General features: G+C 52.1%; 1 protein-coding gene across 4 annotated transcripts in view; it reads left to right on the top strand.

Moving 5' to 3' along the window:
* Positions 1-13122, top strand: part of SSBP3 (single stranded DNA binding protein 3) — a 152488-nt gene that overhangs the window by 122984 nt on the left and 16382 nt on the right. For 2 of the 4 annotated variants that reach the window (XM_016120261.2, XM_016120262.2), the window contains exons 6-9: positions 5429-5509; positions 6384-6443; positions 10451-10517; positions 10634-10710. In XM_016120261.2, the coding sequence (XP_015975747.1) occupies positions 5429-5509; positions 6384-6443; positions 10451-10517; positions 10634-10710 (285 nt within the window). The remainder of the gene's footprint in view (positions 1-5428; positions 5510-6383; positions 6444-10450; positions 10518-10633; positions 10711-13122) is intronic. The other 2 variants (XM_016120264.2, XM_016120263.2) reach the window with 1 other exon arrangement.

The following is a 13122-nucleotide window of genomic DNA, read 5'->3' as shown; positions in this document are numbered from 1 at the left end:
AGAGGACACCCACATTTGGAGAGTACCTGAGTGGGTAGCAGGTCAGGCTTCATGAAGGAAGATGTGTGGACTTTCAACGAGCTAAGGAAGATGTTCCCAGCAGAGCAAGTCCAGTTTTCTGCTCTCTCTGTAAATGAGCAGTTAGTAACTACAGAAGCATGAGACACAGGAACCATGGAATACTGGGGACCTTCTGTGTGCCTAACACTGTCAGTTGTATCACCCCCCCTGCAATATTTATACAAAGTCCTCATTTTTCTTATGAGGAAACTGGCCTCACAGCATGTCCTGCAGGAGCTGGGATTGGACGCCAGGTCGATGTAACTGTGAAGCTTTCCCTACCGTGCAACAAGCCCATCTTTTGAGGATGGCTTCAGGTGAAATTCAGGGACTAAACCAAGACATGACCAGGAGGCTTAGGCGGATCCTACTGATGGTTTCCACCGAGACCTCCAATCCGTGTGCCTTGGGAATGCTCTGTTTCCCACCATGTCGTTGCTGGTAAAGGCTCTTTCATAAACTGTCAGTGTAACAGCCCAGCGTTTGCCTCGGTCACACCCATCGCACAGCCTCCCGGGGCCCTGCCTAAGTGACTCTCAGAGGCTGCTAGATGCAACGCTAGCCAGCGCTGAAATTACAGGAAAAAGAATAAAAAGGAAGTGCGGGAATTATGTATCTCTGGTCAGGAATGTCTGAGACAGAATGGCAAATCCATTAACAGGGTCTGGGGCAGAGCGAAGACCCAGACAGGAAGTGGGCATGTTTCCTGCTTCCTTTTCCCAGACTCAATAGAGGGATTTCCCAAGTTGGGTTCTCCCCCAGGCACAGGTCTCTTTGCTGTAATCCCAGGAAGGGCGCATTACCATTGAAAGAGTTCTCACCAGTCAGGGCACCCCAGTTGTCATCCCAGCTCTCTGTTGGCCTGTATTCTGTGGCCACTCTAAGCCTCGGTTTATCTGTCACCTTCTCTTGGAACTCTTGGCAGTTTAAGCTGACATTTGAGCTTGTTTGTCACTATGTCCTCATCCTCCCTTACTAGCCTGGGAGCTTTCAGGGCCAAGATGAATCTCAGGTGCCTCTGTGACCCATGCCCCCTTCCCCAGCATGGGACTGGCCAGACACTAGGTTAGCACCCAGAATATGTATGTGTGTGAGTGGATGGACCCACGAGTCCTTCAGTTGCTAGGATTTGTTCCTCTGCGCTTCGTGCTCTGCTTGTGGACTGTTGGACCAAGTTAGGACTCTCAGGGGCTTTCGAATCAGACTTTGAGGACTGGGTCTACCTCTAAGCCATGCAACTCTGGGCAAGTGGCTTCACCTTTCTGAGCCTCAGTTCCTTGGCTGTAAAACGGAGTGATTGAGAGCCCTTACTGTAAGGAGTCAAGGCTTACCTGAGCTAATGTAATGCAGGTCAGGGCCACATTCACCAGTGGGATGTGCGGCTGTGTTATCCTTACTGTAACTGTCTCCATTTCACTGCTGAGAGAACAGAAGTACAGTCAGTGGCAGAGTCAGAATTTGAATCCAGTTCTTTTCAAACCCTATTTCTGTATTTAAAATGGATGGGAATGTAATATCATGAAGAGAACCCTGGGCTGGAGTTAGGAAATGTGGCTTAGCCACCAGCTAGTTCTCTGGTCTTGGACGTCACGTCACTGTACTGTGCCTCTATTTTCTCCCCTATAATAAAGAACATTAGAAGAAGGGATGGCAAAATCTGTGAGGGCCACCCAACAAATGGGTGCCTGCCTGCCTGCCAAGCAGGTGTGGTTTTTCCTAAGCTTCTAGTAAGAATCCCCAACCCTAGCCTAATATTCTGTGCACCTCAGAGGTTTGTCCATCTCCAGCTCCCCTGTGGCATGCTGGGAGGGTTAATTAGGCAGTACCTGTGACAGAAAGCCTCGAAGGCCTGTGAGGGAGAGGTGTAAACGAGTAGGCTTCCAGGCACACCTGTTTTGGGTTGCTCAAAGCTTTCAGCAAGTACAAGCCAGGAAAGGCCCACTGGGGGCGTTGTCCTGTGTGGGAGAACCCAACAGTATTATCAGCATTGACTCCCTCCTCTTCTCACCTTTCACCGTAATCCTCTCCACCTGCTTACCAGATCTTTTAAGAGTTCAGAGAGACACCTACATCCTAATACAGGTGAAAAGCTTCAAACAAGGTCCTTTCTTTTGGTCTGCCTCCCACATAGCCTTTTGCCCAAGTGGGTAACAAGTTAACAAGTTAAAAGACTATAAAATCTGTTTTCTCTAACCTATCTCTCAAGTTTCTTGTTGAGACGCAGGCCGGAGAGAGAAGACCACTTTTTTGTGACAGTTTTCGCCAACATGGGGCCCTGTGCTCGGCTCCTGAGAGTGTGCCAGGCGTTCAGGGTCACTCCCTCTGCTGCTGTGTCAGTCTTAGGGACAGAGCCAAGACGCAGGTGGAGTGATAGGGAACTCCAGGCAGAATGGAGGTGGCAGAGGCACAAAGGACAGAGCTTTGGATGAATGTGGGCAACTCATTGGGACATGATAGGCTTCTGGCTCCATGGGAAGAAAAAAAAAAAAAAAAGCTTTCTGGCACAGTAAGACTGGGAGCCATGCTGGGAGGTACAGAAGCAGAGCTTGGTCAGCACTTGCCGAGGGTGGGAGAGGAGTTTCATGCCCAGGGGAGGTGAATGCTAAGCTTTATCTTCACCTGTGTGGAGATCGTGATGGTGTTTTCTCTGGGTGACTGGCTCATCTGAGCCAGGGTTCCCTTGTCTTCAGTATTCTGAACCCTAGCTCCAAGTCAGGGGAGAGACTTCTGAGCTGCTGCTCACTCTATCTCTCTCCCCAGACTTACAGTCCATCCCCCACTGCTCCCACGGGCCAGCAGAACTGCCGGGGCTGGGCTGGGGTCCTACTGACCAGTCATGCTCCCGGTCCTTACTTCTCATCAGGCGTTTGTCTTGAGTCAGCTGTGTCGAGGCAGACTTGTGCCACATCCATTCATTCAGGGAACAGAGGTCAACAGGGAGTCTTAGGGAGACGCTGAGGTGAAGCACACACACCAGCCCTGCCCTCTGAACCTCGGGGGGCCCAAGAGACAGCGGGGAATGGCAGGCAGAGCCCTGTAGACTCAGGTTTGCCTTCTGGCCCCTATTAAGGACTGCTCTCAATCGAGTTCCCCCATTGGTGTCAGACACTTTTGGGTCCTTTTATTTATGTTTTCTGTCATTAATCATGGAGTCAGCTGCTGCTACCTTTCCCTGGCTGACAGGATTCACAGGTGTGCGGGATCTGCCCAAAGCCATGCTGCTCTCCCCGAGGAAGCACTGGATCTTACTACAGTGGGTGAGGTATCAGGAGAGGGAGGCACTCACTTCTTGCCAAGAGCTGAGCAACCGACAGAAGACCTTTTGCCCCCTCTTGGCAACTGGACCTCACCCTTGAACCCTCCTCTTCCATTCTTTTTAGTTTTCCTTTTTTGGGGGTTGGCTTCAAATTATCTTATTTTGTTTACATTGCACCCAAGTTTCATGGTACAAAAGACTTGCAGGTGCAAATATGTCCCGCCTTCATTAACTTCCCCTCCCTTTTTAATTTATGTGATTTCAATTTTCCTTCCCTGTACTGTTAATTAGGGGACCCTCTAATCAGTGCCATTATCACAGTGGTATTCATGTTTAGGAAAGCCGCTAAACAAATGCTTGCAAAATTGCTAAATGGCTAATTAATGTCTGTTAATTAAGAAAATTGCTCATGGTAACAAACCATGCCGTTGCTGGCAGCCGCTAGAAAGACACACACTTGTTGAAATTAGTAGCATGGCAGGTAGGGGAACATCTGCTCCTCGGAGCTTTCCGGAAGTGAGCAGCCTTCGGTTGGCCACGAAACTCCAAGCCTGTCCTTAGTGGCACCCCAGCTTCCCATATGGGCTCCCTCCATCTTTCTCTGCTCACCTCTTATCTGGGTCTCCTCGCCCACCAGCTTGGGCCCACCCCTTCACCCCTTCCCTGGCTCTGAGCTATGGTTCCTGCACATGCAGAAGGCCGGGTAGCCTGGCTCCGAGGGAGAAGACGGAAGAAGAAAATCCTACCTGCATCTCTCAGATTCTTTCTCCCCCTCTTTTTTAATGTAACCACACCCATTCCCCATGCATGTTTTGAATTCTCAAAGGCAACCTCCAAGGGTAACGACAGTCATGGGTGGAGAAGAGTGAATTAGGGTGTACTCATCACCAGTACCAGCGTCCAGCTCCCCAAGTGGGCAGGGAAGGTGCTTCCAAGACAGGCTTTTCATACTTTTTGACTGTGACCTCCAGCAGGAAATAGATTTGACATTGTGATCAGTCTGTGTATTTACAAATAAAATAGAGGTTAATGAAAAATATTTGCCTTAAAACAAAGTTCCGATATTTTCTATTCTTTTTATTCTGTTCTAGGTTTTTAAAAAACAATTGCAACCCACTAAATTGATTTCACCACCCACTAATGGGTTGCAACCCACAGTCTGACCAACCCCATGGTTTAAGTGAATTCATCTGTCCATCTCTTGTGGGCAATTGAGGTCAGCATTGCCCAGGGCTTTGGGAGCCACCTTAGCACCATGGGTGGCTCCACTGACTGGAATGGGAAGCCCAACCCCGGCACCCACCCACCCAATAGTCAGGATCCTGCAGCTCTGCCCCCCTGCTCTTGTACTCACCCGCTCCAGCTCTGCAGGGTGGAGGTGGGCCTTGGACCCATCAGGCTACTTGTCCCGGCTCTGCCGTTTACTATTGTGTAGCCGTGGCCAAGTCCCCTCATCCCTTGACACTCGGTGACCTCATCAGTAAAAACAGGAATGAGAAACCCCCACCTCACAGGCCATTTTCAAGTGAAGGTGCATTAATGTACGGCACTGAGAGGGCGCTCAGTAACCGTGTCTTCCTCTCGTTTCCCCGTGTGTTCAGTCTCTGGCATCACCCCACTCCTCCTGTCTGTTCTCGTTCATCCATCAGTAGACTGGTTTCTAGGTACCCATGACCTGTCTCTGTCCCCCCAGACTGGGAACTCCTTGAGGGCAGGGCCTCTTACACGTCTTGCAGAGTGGGTTAGTTTCTGTGCATCACTATGCCCTCTGAGCCCGTCTCAACCAATGTATTTAACATGGCAAACTCCGCTCCAATGCTAGACGATGCCTGGGCCCCTGCTCCTGTGTGCTTTGACAAAGGAGCTCAATTTGATTTTTCATTCCTGTAAATCCCCGTGAACGTGTTTATCAGCTTCTCTCCCTCCCGCTCGCCGTTTTCCACCGATGAGCCGGCGACCTAGGCAGCAGCTCACATCTCCCCGCCAATCAGAGCCCGCCGCCCGCACGCCTGCCGCCCGCCCTTCGTTTTGGTTTGATTTTTGTTCTTTTAAGCTTCTGCGCTTCTCCATGTGCTGTGATCTATAACCTGCCTCTACTGTCTGGCCTCACAGGGTCCTCCGGGGTCACAGCCCTCGCCGCACGCACAGCCTCCACCCCACAATCCCAGCAGCATGATGGGACCCCACAGTCAGGTAACGCACTTGGCTCGCCCGCCCGCCGGGGGGCGCGGGGCACCAGGAGGACAGAGCCAGCAGAGGAAAAACAAAAATCAAAACGTGCTCCCAGCATTGCCTTCAAGTCTTGATTGACAAACGAAGTGTTCTTAAAAAAATATTTTTCCTTTCTAAAGAGAGTCTTCATTCCCTGGACATCACACCCAGCTTGGATATAAAACCGAAACATTTCTGTGACCTTGTCAGCGGCCTTTGCGTTTTTGTTTTTTCCTCTCTCACTTTTGGTTTTGAGTTTGGTTCACCATTTGTTCGTAACCGAAGCTGCATCCCTAGCCTTTTCTTTGTGCACTCTCGCTGCTGAGAAAGCTTTCCCGCCCATTCCCTGCACTCAGTTAGGAAGCCCGCTGTCCCTTTGCTGTTTTCATCGTGTTCCCCCCTCGAATCTTCCGCTCCCTTTCCCCACCCCGTTCGTCGGTGGTTTCTGTGTGTGTGCGTGTGCGTGCGTGTCCAGCTTTGTCTGCACACCCTGAAAATTGTGCGTACAGGTCCCTTTTCTGATTCTTCGATTTGCCTTTCCCAAGAGCAGACTTGCCCCTCCTTTCCCTGACATCGATGTCGCTGCTCTTCCGGTCCTGTGCAAAGTCCCAGCCGCTGCCCTGTCACCCCACAGTTGATCTCTGAACAGATGCAGAGTCGGAGTCCCCAGTGTTGGGGCATCTATTGTTCCCTCTGCCCAAAGGAAGTTTTGCCTGGAGGGAAGAGGCCACTGGGAGAAAGAGAGTTTAAAAGATCACTAGTTGTAACAACCTGGACTTTGTGGAGTGGAGCGCATTTGTGTTTGTCACTGTGCAGGAGCACAGGCTGTCATTGAACTAATTCCCTGTAATTGCAGCCTTTCATGTCACCGCGATACGCAGGCGGCCCCAGGCCCCCGATCAGAATGGGAAACCAGGTATTGTACCTTTTCATGTTCCCTCTCCCCTCACTCGGCCACTCTTGACCCCCGTTCTTTTGACTTGCATCGAAATGTGGGGAAAGGATTGGGAGGTGGAAGGACGGGTTTTAACGTGGAAGTTAGCTTTACAAGCAGGTCCCCAGAGAGAGCCCTGTGTCCCCTCTGTGCCCGTGGTACAGCCGCCTGCCAGCATTTTCATCTGCCTTTCCTAGGAGGCTTGGGGCAGCAGTTCTGGGCAGCAACAGAACCAGCCAGGGTGGGGGAATGCAGGGTTTCAGCTAGTATAGAGAAGGTGGTAATACCCCTGCCCCTCCCTTGCAGGCCCTTCTTGGAAAAGGGTCTTCCTCCTTAATGAAGTTAATTGACGACGTGCATTTTTTCCTGGAAGCTTTTGAGAATTGCCAAGGCTGGTAAATAGAATCCTGCTATTAAGGGGAGAAATGGCCCGTAGGAATGCTTAGATCAGGAGCCTGGAGGCAGCGGAGCAGGACGTTTGGGAGTTTTTCAGCAATGTCTGCCGGCTTCCCAGACCCAACTCAAAACAAGAAAGGATTTGCTCATGTAATTAGAAAAGTGGTCTGCTTATATGGAGGGCTTTTCAGACTGGGGTTGTGTGCCTTAGGCTGGACCATTAGAATCGGCAGTTCTAGGTGGTCTGGAGAATCAGCCCCCACACCGCCCTCCCTGTCATAGCCCGTCCAGGGGCAGGAGGGCAGTTGGTGATGTGCAGATGAATATCCTCTTTTGAGGCTAGATGGACTCAAAAGAAACTTCCAGGAAATTTATTTTTCTGCCAGAATATTTTTTGTGCATAATTCGAATGACCTTGCAAAAAGCCCTTCAAAAATCTGACAGCAACACCAGCGCATCTAACCAGTGTTGCCTTTGGAGCCAGGAGTTCGGTCATCAGCTAAATTGGTGTTCTCTGAGTGTGGTTCCTCCCATCGTCAAGGCTCTGCGGGAAAGCCCGGGAGTGAGGCGGCCCAGGGACCACAGGGATGCTCAGAAGGAGACGCCTCCAGTTTTGAAGTTAAATTACCTATCGGGTTTCCACTTACTTCTTTTTTTTTTCCCCCTCCAAAAGCCCTTTGTTTTCTATTTTCTCTGACAAGAAGGGGACAAACTTGGACAAGAAGAATTAGAGACTTGGCTTTTTGAGCAAGGAGGAACCCATAGATACATCCGAGTTGAGGGAGCAGAAGGTCGGAGTGGAGGAGTGACTTCCCGAAGCCTCCCAATGAGCTGGGCTCAGCTCCCCAGCCAGCGCTGTGTCCTCTCCACCTCACCCATTCAGTTCGCTTTCATAGTTGTGAAAATGCGGCCCCCGCCTTTGTTTTCAACCTGTCACCAAGTGGCTCTCCTTTGCCATCACACACACGGGCCATAGCAACAAGCTTTTTCTCCTGCCCATCCAGGGGCTCTCCCTCGCCCGAGGGAGAGACCAGATGCTCCCTTATAATTGTGGCCCTTCTAGCTGTTGAGGGACACTAGAGGAAATATATATGTTTCTGTTTATTGATTCAGCATGGGCAAGTACCCAAGAGAGCAAATGGAGAATAAATCGTCATCTGCATCTTGCATGCACACCAGTCTTCCCAATCTCCCGTCCTCCGGGAGATCGAGTTTCCTGCAAACTCAAATTTTTATACTCCAGAGGAGGATGGGCCCCTGGGGGTGTCTTAAAGAGTACCTTAGATGGGGCCGTAGATCAAACAGAAGCCTCTGTGCCAACCAAGTTAGCTCAGCCTTCCGCCGGGGCAGGTAGGGTAAGCAGAGGCTACAGGACTCACTCAGGCTCACGTGACCTCCTAGGCAGTGAGAAGGGCACTTAGCGGGCAAGAAGCTAAGGGTCATTGACTTGGCTTTGAAGTTTTGCAGGGCCAGCCTCATACCTGCCTCCATGTCCATGTCTTAGGTTTGAGGCCGTGTATGGAGAATTGGTGTGTTTTAAGCAAGGGCAGCTGGGTGGGTGGTGAACAGTGGGGTTCAGCCAGATTTAGGAGAGGAGCAATCCAGGGCTGTCATGTGGAGCCCCCACCAGGTAAGCGTGCAAACGCTGCTGGGATTTGTCCTTTCCTGGGGCAGACACTTCTGGCATCTGCCCCACAGTGCTGTGGGAGAGGCACTGGCCTACTTCCAGGAGCCTGTGGGACAGCCTCAGGGCCCCTCACCCCCTAGCAGTTTTTGAGATGTGCGCAAAGCACGTGCTCGCAGTCCCATTATGAGCTGTTACTTTCCTTCTTTGTTAATGTTTGAGGGCTTCAGCCCGCTCAGTGCAAGACATTTCTGTCTTGGTTATTGCACACCTTCCTTTTTTTGTAGAGAAGGCCCATACTTCCCTGTCCTGTTTCAGGGAGGGAGGTGACTCCCAATTCCCCTCCGAGCCTCTGGGTAGCCCAGCTCTGCTTCCGCATCTTGACATGCAGCAGACTGAGGGGAGCCCCAGGAGGAGCTTCCTGTAGGAACAGGTGCTCAACACTGGGCTACCTGCAAAGAGAGCGATTGTCCAACCCCATGTCCAACCCCATGACTGCTCTGCCTTCCTCAATATCCTGGGATCTCCCAAACCAAACAGCCTTAGACTCAGTCCTTTGTCCTCTCGGATGCCTGTAACCAGCCGAACTGCAAATGGCACAGACTGGCCAAGTGATTCAGAGCTTAGACACTCAAAGGAGAAGCAAGGCTGGAAGAAAGTGGGAGGTGGGAACAGCTAAAGCCCAGAGGCTGGAGAGGCAGACTCTAAGCCCCCAGGCAGGTGGAAACAGCAGGTGCTAAATGCCACTTTGTGAACATCAAGTACTCCCCAGGCTTGGGTGACCCTCTCAGAAGCCCTCCCCCTTCCTAGACACCCCCACACGCCCCATTCTGAAGCTATACAGTGAGGACTCATCCTTTTGCTTCCTACCATCTCATTCCAAAACCAGCTTGGGGTTCACCATTGGGCCAAAGGTAGACCAGCTCCCCACTCAGCCATCCCCACAGCAGTGAGCGGGGTGGGGGTGATGGTCCCTATCACAGATGCCTCAGATGCACTGGCCCCTACAGGTGGAAAAGGGTGACCGGCTTTCCCAAAGGCTTTTCTTCTCAAAGGCAAAGGCCCATGTTTGGTCCTAAGGCATAGGGCCGTGGAAGCAAACTATCTCCCCAGCTCTGCTTCTCTCTCCCTTCAGATGGCAGCTGAGATAACTTCAGTCCTAAGTAAATCACTTTTAATAGATTTTCACAGAGGTCGTGCCAAGCATTCATTCAGGAAACCCATGGCACCCTGTCCTCACCTTCTTAGTCGTAACTGCACCCACATCTGCCACTTGTGTCAGGCTTTGGGGAGCAGGTTCTCATTCAGCATCCCGCTCCCCCCCTCTCCTAGAGCCCCCTTCTTCACCCTCCGTGTGGGAAGGAGGCACTTCATGTGAGGGAGTCAGGAGTCCAGAGTACTCATCCCGGCTCTGCCAATAGGTGCCTGGGGGCTCTTCGGCCTCTGGGCCTCATTTTCCCTTGTCTCAATCCCAGAGGCTACCTTCACCTCTGTTCCCTTTTACAAAGAGCCTCTCATTGGGATAGGATTTTTAACTAGTGTATGTCTCACAGTTTGGAGGTAGGGATAAAATGAATTACATCTCCGAAAGGCATAGGAAAGGCAGGGTTTGGCTTAAACCACAGCGGCTGGGGTTTGGTGGTAAGAGGGGAGGGGCGCTCTGCAGTCAGCCAGAGCGGGGCCAGGCTCTGGCAGGGACACAGACCCACAAACACGGCGGGGCGGGGCGGTGGTTTCTCTCCCTCAGATGAAGCCCTGACCCACCCATGCCAGTTTTCGCTAACGCCAGCCCAGGCCAACTGCCACTCCCCGGGGCCCTTTTCCCGCCTGGCAGGCAGCAGGAATGGTCTTAGGGAGGCCGTGAGTGGCCCTAAACGGTCAGATGGGGAGCCGCGGCAGGCAGATGTGTCCCCTTCTGTCCCCCTGCTCGGGAAGCAGCTGCACAGCTCATGTCTCTCATCTCTTCCAGCCTCCCGGGGGAGTTCCTGGGACACAGCCACTGCTGCCCAATTCCATGGATCCCACACGACAACAAGGTAGAGCGAGCGAGCGTGGTGTCTGCCTGGGGCGTGGGGAGTCCCGAGGCGCTCCTTCTCCCTCTCCTGTCTGCTCCCACCTCTGCCACTCTCAGCTCACCTGTTCTCTCACACAGGGCACCCCAACATGGGAGGATCGATGCAGAGAATGAACCCTCCCCGAGGCATGGGGCCCATGGGTCCCGGCCCACAGGTAAGCCTGTCTATCTGTCCGTCTGCCCATCTCCCTGGCCATCTGTGTGCCCCCGCCTTCTCTCCTCTTTCCACAGTGTGTCAGTCTTTCCACGTCGCTCAGCTCGCAGGGGTGAAAGGAAAGGGTGTGACTAGGTCCCCAGTTGCCATCTCTGTCCAGGGCTGGGCTAGACCCACACAGAACCAAGAACAGTCCCCTCAGTAGGCAGAGTTGAGGGGGCCCCCAGGGAGCTGGGGAAGAGGGGCATCTTGGAGCCTCCCAGCGACAGACCCTTTCGGGGGAGGGGTGTGCCAGCCTTTGGTGTGAGGATTTTGGGAGGCAGAGGGAACATAGTGTGGGTCCTACAGGAACCCCAAAGCTTCCTCCCATTTTGGGTGGGCGGCTCAAGGGTCACAGCTTATTGTCACCCAGAAGTAGGACAAACGAGTGGGGGTCCTAGCTCTGTTTGCAGTTCACCATTTGTCCTTGGACAAATCACTTTGATCTCTGTGGGCCCCAGCAGGCCTCTGTTTGCCCACCTATCCAACAGGCAGGGAGTCTGTATCCATGGTTCTCAACGATGCCACCCCAGGTAAGCGGAGGCCTGGCTGACCAGAGCTCCAGCCGACTGCAACCCAGAGCTTTTGTCTCTTCCACATATTGGGGTCCTGCCTGAGATTTTTTTTCACCAGAGGGTTCCATTGCAAAAAAAAAAAAAAAAGAAGCATTTAGAAACGCTGGAAGAAATTGTTTCAAGCACCCTGCCTACCTCTTTACAGTTAAACACAGTGGTTGCTCCTTGTGACCAACTCCATACCCCACGGGTACGGGCCCCATGGGGCCATCATGCAGGGGTCTGACCGGCCATTCCCATCTACAGCCTTCTCGCTGCTAGCTCTTACTCTTCCTAGTACTTGAATGTGGCTCTGCTCCCTGCAGGAGCTGTGACAGGGTTTGCTCTGCTCTTCCCTCCTTGGGAATTCCCTGGATTCTGACTGCCTGAAAGGAGCTACAAGTCTGGATAAGGGGAGGGGAGTTTCACATAGTGAGAGCGGGAGGGTGTTCCTTCCTTTTTTTCTGTCCCACCCAGAAGCCCGCTTGTCCCTCCCACCTGTTAGTAGATATTTGGATTCTTCCCAGGTTTCTGGTTCCCTGGGGGTGGAGTAGTCTCCCCACATACACGTCTTTTTTTTTTTTTTTTTAAGACGAGGCGCTTGCGCACATGCCACAGCCCTCCGCTGGCTCTGGCGTACTTACAGCACGCCAGTCCCTGCTTTCTTCTTGGGGGTGCTGAAAGGTTTTCGGGAGGGCCTTGTCTTCTCTTGGCCCCATAATCCTAGAAGAAAGCAAACCCACACCAATTGCAGTTCTCGTTTTCCTATATCTATATCTAATCTATATCTATATTTACACACACACACACACACATACATACATACATACATACATACATACATACATACATACATACATACTTTCCCCTAGAGCTCCTATTTTTAATAGCTCCTCTGAAGGCGCCAGAATGGCCCCTGCCTGCCTGGCAGCTGTCTTGAACTGACCTCTGCAAGGCAGGCCGCCTGGTGGCTGAGGAATCGGTGGGAGGGCGGCAGAGTTTGCAGCAGAGCATTCCCTCTCCTGAATGTACCTCAGCCCCTGCCACACCTTAGAGGTACTCTTGGTGTGGAAGTCTGCCGTGGCTTTGGACTTCAGAACATCCTGGGAGATCTGAGAGATCTAAGGTAGAGTCTGAGGCAGGAAAATTCCATTCCTACTCCACTGCCCACTGCTCTGGATTGTTGGAGGCTTTGCAAGCTACATCTGTAAAATGGGAAGGAGGCCAGGATCTGCCTTGTAGGATTGCCGAAAGGGAGAGGGTCAAGTTCTTGGCATGATGCTTCTTGGCACAGGGCAATTTATGTTTTCCAACTTGGGGGCTTGAAACCAGTGTTCAGGATTCTAGGTGCTTTGGTTTAGTTATTGCTTTTATGGTTTCTTTGGGGCAGGGCAAAGGTTGTTAGTATATTGGGGTTCTAGAAGCTGAGAAGGGATGTTATCAGACAGACTGAGAGCAGAATGTTCTGGAAGTTTAAGACTTCCTCCCGGCTTAGCAGGTATCTTGTTACATCAGTATCCCTGACCAGCAGTCTGGCACAGACTTGTGACACCCTTTAAAGAGGTGAAGATCCCAAAGGTTCAGTCTTGCTGAAAAGACGTCCTGGGCCCAGTGTGGCTCTCCTGGCCTCAGCGAGCAGTGCACAGGGTAGGGCGCTCCTGTAGGCCCTAAGGGGGGCCTTGAAGGGGGCCCTGAGGGCAGGGAGATGCTAGCATGGGGGTGAGGCCGCTGACCTTCTCCAACCCCACCGACCTCCAGGGCTTGTGAAAACACCACCCCGTTCTTTATTTTACTTTATCAACACAAAGACCCTAAGGTGC

The sequence above is a fragment of the Rousettus aegyptiacus genome, unplaced genomic scaffold (genome assembly GCF_014176215.1).
Source record: "Rousettus aegyptiacus isolate mRouAeg1 unplaced genomic scaffold, mRouAeg1.p scaffold_m13_p_1, whole genome shotgun sequence".
Lineage (NCBI taxonomy): Eukaryota > Metazoa > Chordata > Mammalia > Chiroptera > Pteropodidae > Rousettus > Rousettus aegyptiacus.
The sequence above is the reverse complement of the archived record's forward strand: the minus strand, read 5'-3'. Positions and strand labels throughout refer to the sequence as shown.